Source organism: Barbatula barbatula, assembly GCF_947034865.1.
Source record: "Barbatula barbatula genome assembly, chromosome: 7".
Classification (NCBI taxonomy): Eukaryota; Metazoa; Chordata; class Actinopteri; order Cypriniformes; family Nemacheilidae; genus Barbatula; species Barbatula barbatula.
Window position 1 is genome coordinate 20,118,791 of NC_136770.1, and position 4,845 is coordinate 20,123,635.

General features: G+C 37.2%; 1 protein-coding gene across 1 annotated transcript; it reads right to left on the reverse strand.

The window, feature by feature from the left end:
• Nucleotides 1-663: 663 nt before the first annotated feature.
• Nucleotides 664-3,711, reverse strand: eevs (2-epi-5-epi-valiolone synthase). Its single transcript, XM_079460661.1, has 5 exons — nucleotides 3,471-3,711; nucleotides 2,102-2,735; nucleotides 1,783-2,019; nucleotides 1,256-1,508; nucleotides 664-1,101 (listed from the first exon to the last, which is right to left on the reverse strand). Exons 1-5 carry the CDS (start codon nucleotides 3,587-3,589, stop codon nucleotides 983-985), a joined length of 1,362 nt encoding a protein of 453 aa, XP_079316787.1. The 5' UTR covers nucleotides 3,590-3,711; the 3' UTR covers nucleotides 664-982.
• Between the last annotated feature and the right edge of the window lie 1,134 nt (nucleotides 3,712-4,845).

Below are 4,845 nucleotides of genomic sequence, written 5' to 3' on the forward strand. Positions count from 1 at the left end.
TTCAGAAAAGTTTGACCGGTCACATTGCCTCGGTTTTTAAACCAGGTGGTCAAACATTTGAAAGGTCACACTATCCAGTCTTATCCAATCTTTGTTAACTCTGATTGGATTGTTTGTAGTTCATGAACAGAAACATGCTGACATACTGCAGTCAAAATTAGCCTTGTAAACATTTCATCTCAACAAAGCTATACATTTTAGATTTCATTAGAATTTTTTTTAAAGCAATCTGCTTGACTTTATTTATTCTCTTGCTTTTATTCTTGAACTTATGTTTTAAAGTCTTGCTGCATTTCTTGAGTTGAAGATAAGGTAATATCTCTCTATCTCATGGTTTTCCGTAATGTTACATGAATTGCTGTGAAGCTGTAACTTTTCACTGTCTATTCTTAGCAAATTAATAGTGGTTAAATTTGTGCACAGTGCATCGTCAATGACATATCTGAGATGTTTTTAATAAAGTGCTTATTATTCTTCCCCTCCATCTTCAGCCTCTTGGCTGGTATATCGTAGTGACAAATGTACTTAAGTGTGTTTATTGAGCAAACACATAGTGTTTTAAATTATGTCATGTGGTATCCATTCAAATGAATTCCTACAAATAGAGGTAATAAAAGCCTAATAAAGTAACTGTATCTTGTATTAAAGCATTACGTGCTAAATCATTTAAAAACATTTGAAATGTTTATTATGAACTTGAATTGCATACATTACATCAAACACGAAGCTAAAAACCTAGTTTCACATTTTATATGTAAAATATCTAATAAAAAATTATATATGAAATGGCTTCATCACAGCTACAGAAAGATCTTCACATATCATGTTGTCATTGATGTACAGCCATTAAAAAGTGCATTTATAATAATAAAAAGTGAATTGTCTTAAGTGTGTAACCCTTAAATGCCCATAATCTTTACAGAAGAAAGAAATCAAAATACACGCCAAGAAAATAGGCTGCCCCATATGTAAACACTGGCATTTAGAATAAACAGGTTGTTGATGTTGTAAGGTTTAATTGAGGTGACCCAGTCTTGAGTTCACTGCACCACTTTTCATGAGCCCTGAACAGTGTGTCTTCATTGATGTCGTTGAAGATTTCTAAAAGGTGAATAAGAAAACGTTCATTATTCCCGATAAACATATCTTCTGTGTACTGTCATATATAAAGTTAATCCTTTAAGGAGAAACATCACTGACACGGTAGATTGTAGACAAATCTCTTCAATCTCTCTTGAAAGTAAGGCAACATCACCTGCTTTTCCCAGGCCTGTTGGTAAGGGCATTCTCAAAAGCCCCCCAGAGTGTTGTAGTCTGCAACACAATGACTTCTGCACCAGTGCAAAGGTACAGTCTTGATGCCACACAGGCAGCTCCAGCCCCAGCATGCAACAGATGATCCTAAACTTCTCTGATTCTGTAATAAGCCCCATCTCACAGGCCACGTACACCATGTAGGCCATATCAATATTTACTGCTTCTCCGTGTAGTAGGGCTGGAAGAACTTTCTACAAACAGAAAGAAATGCAAAAAAATGAATGAGCATTTAGTGTAGGCTTATGCATGCTTGGCAAGCATGCACAGAACAGTGCAGTTTCCCTAGCTTTATCACGTGGAATACCTCTAAGGAGGTTTTACGTTTTAAACTATTTCGCTTAAAAGCCTTCATTGAATGCCTCGCGGCAAAACCGATCTGTATATAATTACAATAATTTATAACCACACCCAACACTGTGAATGAAGCGGAATGCTGAAGTGATCTTATAATACAGCTTATAATACCATCTCTAGTTCAGGGCTGATCAGGTGACCAAAGTCGACAAGTCTGTCAAGTTCGTCCTCCCATAAGTTGGGGGCTAATTCTTCCAACATGGTTTCAATAGCGACTCGTGTGGATACAGAAGCAGGGTCGATGAGGTCTTCCTCCGGTTCCATAGCGGATTGGAACTTGGAATTTAAAAGAAACTCTCCCTGTGTTTCCAGAAGCTCAAAAAGTCCTCTGTGCTTCATAAGAGCCATCTGGAACATATAAATACTTCGCTTAAAACATACAGAGCAAACTGGTTTGTCTGGAATGCAAGTAATCGAGTGATTCATATACCTTTAGCATTTCCGCAAGGCCATTAGATATGTGTCTTCTAGGAATGGTCTGTATGAAGGACCTGTCCAGAAACGCGGCAACCGGTGCTATGTAGGTGCCGAGCTTATTCTTGCAGTTCGCAAAGTTCACGCCCGTCTTTGCCCCGACGCTGGCATCAATGTAAGACAGAAGAGTGGTGGGAACCCGAATGTATGGTGTTCGCCTTCTGTAGAGGGAGGCTGCGAGGCCCACGATGTCCAGGCAAACCCCGCCTCCGATGGCGATGATGGGCTCAGTGCGGCGGTCAATACCAAACCTGTGGACTTCTTCTAGGATCTTCAAAACCATCTCCATGCACTTGTTCTCCTCCGTAGTGGGCAGGGGTAGGATCTCGTACAGGACGTTTCTGGCCTCCAGGTAGTCTGTGACCTGGGAACCATAGAGATTGTACACAACCTCATCCATCACTATAAAGCGTTTTATGGGATTGGTGCTGGACCGTATGGACTCGAGCTGTTGGGCGTCTCTGATGTGACCAAAAAGCAGAGTGTCATTGCTGGGGTCGAGAAGATTTTTGGTTTGAGTCACTGTATATGTGAAGGTGATGGGGGCGACCACTGTCCAGGTGGTACCGTTGGAGGAGCTGCTTTCATAACTGCAACATAATGTTTAGGTCATTTTGAAGTCGAGCCCTTCATTTATTTATTTAAATATGAATTATTGGAATACATTGTTTCCAATAGACAGTTTATATAACATACACTGTAAACGTTAATGCTGTAGTTATGCAGCTAGTTGCCAGTATCTATGTATATTTATCTATTTTATCAGCAACAGTTTGTTAAAAGATAGATGAATATTAAACATTAACAAGTCTTTATCTCTAAAGAAAAAAACCAATAAAATAACAGCCTCATGCAAGGCATTCTGGGAACCAGAAATCAACATAAACCTTTTGACTATTCTTTCTAATTCTGGTTCCCAGAATGCTTTGCATGAGGCGAATGTTACTTTATAGTTTTTTAATGTAAGGATAAAGACATGTTAATGTTTAATGATCATTTATCTTTGAACAAACTGCTGCCTGTAATACTGTAATGTTTACAGATTTTTTACACTGTATAGTATAAATGAGTTTACCATTTAACAACAAATGAAATAACGTAACTAAATTTGATTTACTACTAGATCAATTTCAATCAAAACAACAGAATACAAGCCACCTAAATGCAATATTCCTGTTGAAAACAAAATTAAGAATTATTCAAAGTTTATATCAAATAATTGTTTTATCAACGTAAGATGGTCATAATAACTACAAAAACGACCATGCACTTTTTACTCCATATAACGCCGTGAATGCTTAAATAAGTAATTTATTTTTACGCACATTTTGGAAGCTGAAACTCGTCCCTTTGTGTCTTGCTTGACATTTTGACCGGCTCTGCGCTTCCAAGTCCCCTTCACCTGCACCAGGCTGTACACGGTTTCTTTGTTGTGATTTTGCATGTTGTCTATCGCCGAGTATCTCAGAGATTAAGTGGAAAAATAGTTTAAGGTATCAGCAAATCTTCAGAGTTGCTCGTGTCTCTCCATATTTGAAGCACGAATATATATTCCCAAAGTGCAGCGGCAGAAATCAGGGAGGAGCTTGCGCATGAACTTATGAAAGAAACTCTCTAACCCAAGCCATGATCTTACACAACAAAAATTTAGACTATTACATGACTAGTTTGGTGACCACGTGCGCAAGAAAACGCGAATTATGAAAGGTGAGACGGTGAAATGATTGCAACAGGGTTTTATGTTGTACGTACATTTCCATGATGATGTTTAAGGGATTGTATACTCATCCTGATTTAATTTTATACCTGTATAATGACTTTTTTTCTGATGAACACAGAGAAAGATATTTAGTAGTTTTCAGTTCTGAGACATCATTGACTACCATAGGAAAAATAAATGGTAGTGAGGTGCCCCAGAACTGTTTGTTTTCCTAAATTCTTCAAAATATCTCATTTTGTGTTCAAAAGAACAAGAAAATACTATATTTTTCCTACTATGGTAGTCAATTACGTTCCAGAACTGAAAATTGCTGACATTCTTACTATGTCTTTCGCTGTTTTCATTGAAACAAATAAATGTATACAGGTTAAAACAAACCGAGGGTGATTTAATGATGATGACTTTTGTGTGAACTATCTCTTTAATGTTTTAGGAATTAGGCATTACTGAAACTCCATGTGGTTGGATTGTTTGGGATGTGTCTACTGTTGCCTAATGTGAAGGAAGATACATACAAAGGGAGTGAACCTGGTTTAACTGGTTGAGAAATAGCCTAAGAAAACAACGTGATAAATGTTAGACATCGATTTTGTCAATTGCACCTACAATAGCAATTTAGAATATGTCACATATTTATTTTATTTTCTAGATTAATAGAGTTTAATCTAATTCTCATAACAAATTGTTGTAGGCTAAATGACATGCATAGCCTTGCACTTTTTCTTTATATTTATATGTTTTTGTAAAATTTGATTTTTTTTGTCAGACTCCTCACAATGGTTTTACTACTGCAATGGATAAACTATTACAAATGTAGTGAGGTGATGGTAAATCTGTGGTTTTATCACAAATAAAGCAACATTGTTCATTTTGGTTTGATCACCAAATACGATTGTAGGCCTATGTCTACGTTTAACCTAAGCGTTTACTTTAGGTAATGCTTAAAAACACCGAAGTTTGGGGGCTTAGTACGAGGGTTC

What these genes read in the sequence shown, in the direction of transcription:
- eevs (XM_079460661.1), bottom strand. Translation starts at nt 3,589, where the DNA reads ATGCAAAATCACAACAAAGAAACCGTGTACAGCCTGGTGCAGGTGAAG. An exon ending in CGAGTTTCAGCTTCCAAAAT is followed by an intron (nt 2,736 to 3,470) that starts GTGCGTAAAAAT and finishes ATTATGTTGCAG; the next exon opens with TTATGAAAGCAGCTCCTCCA. An exon ending in AACAGGCCTGGGAAAAGCAG is followed by an intron (nt 1,102 to 1,255) that starts GTGATGTTGCCT and finishes TTCACCTTTTAG; the next exon opens with AAATCTTCAACGACATCAAT.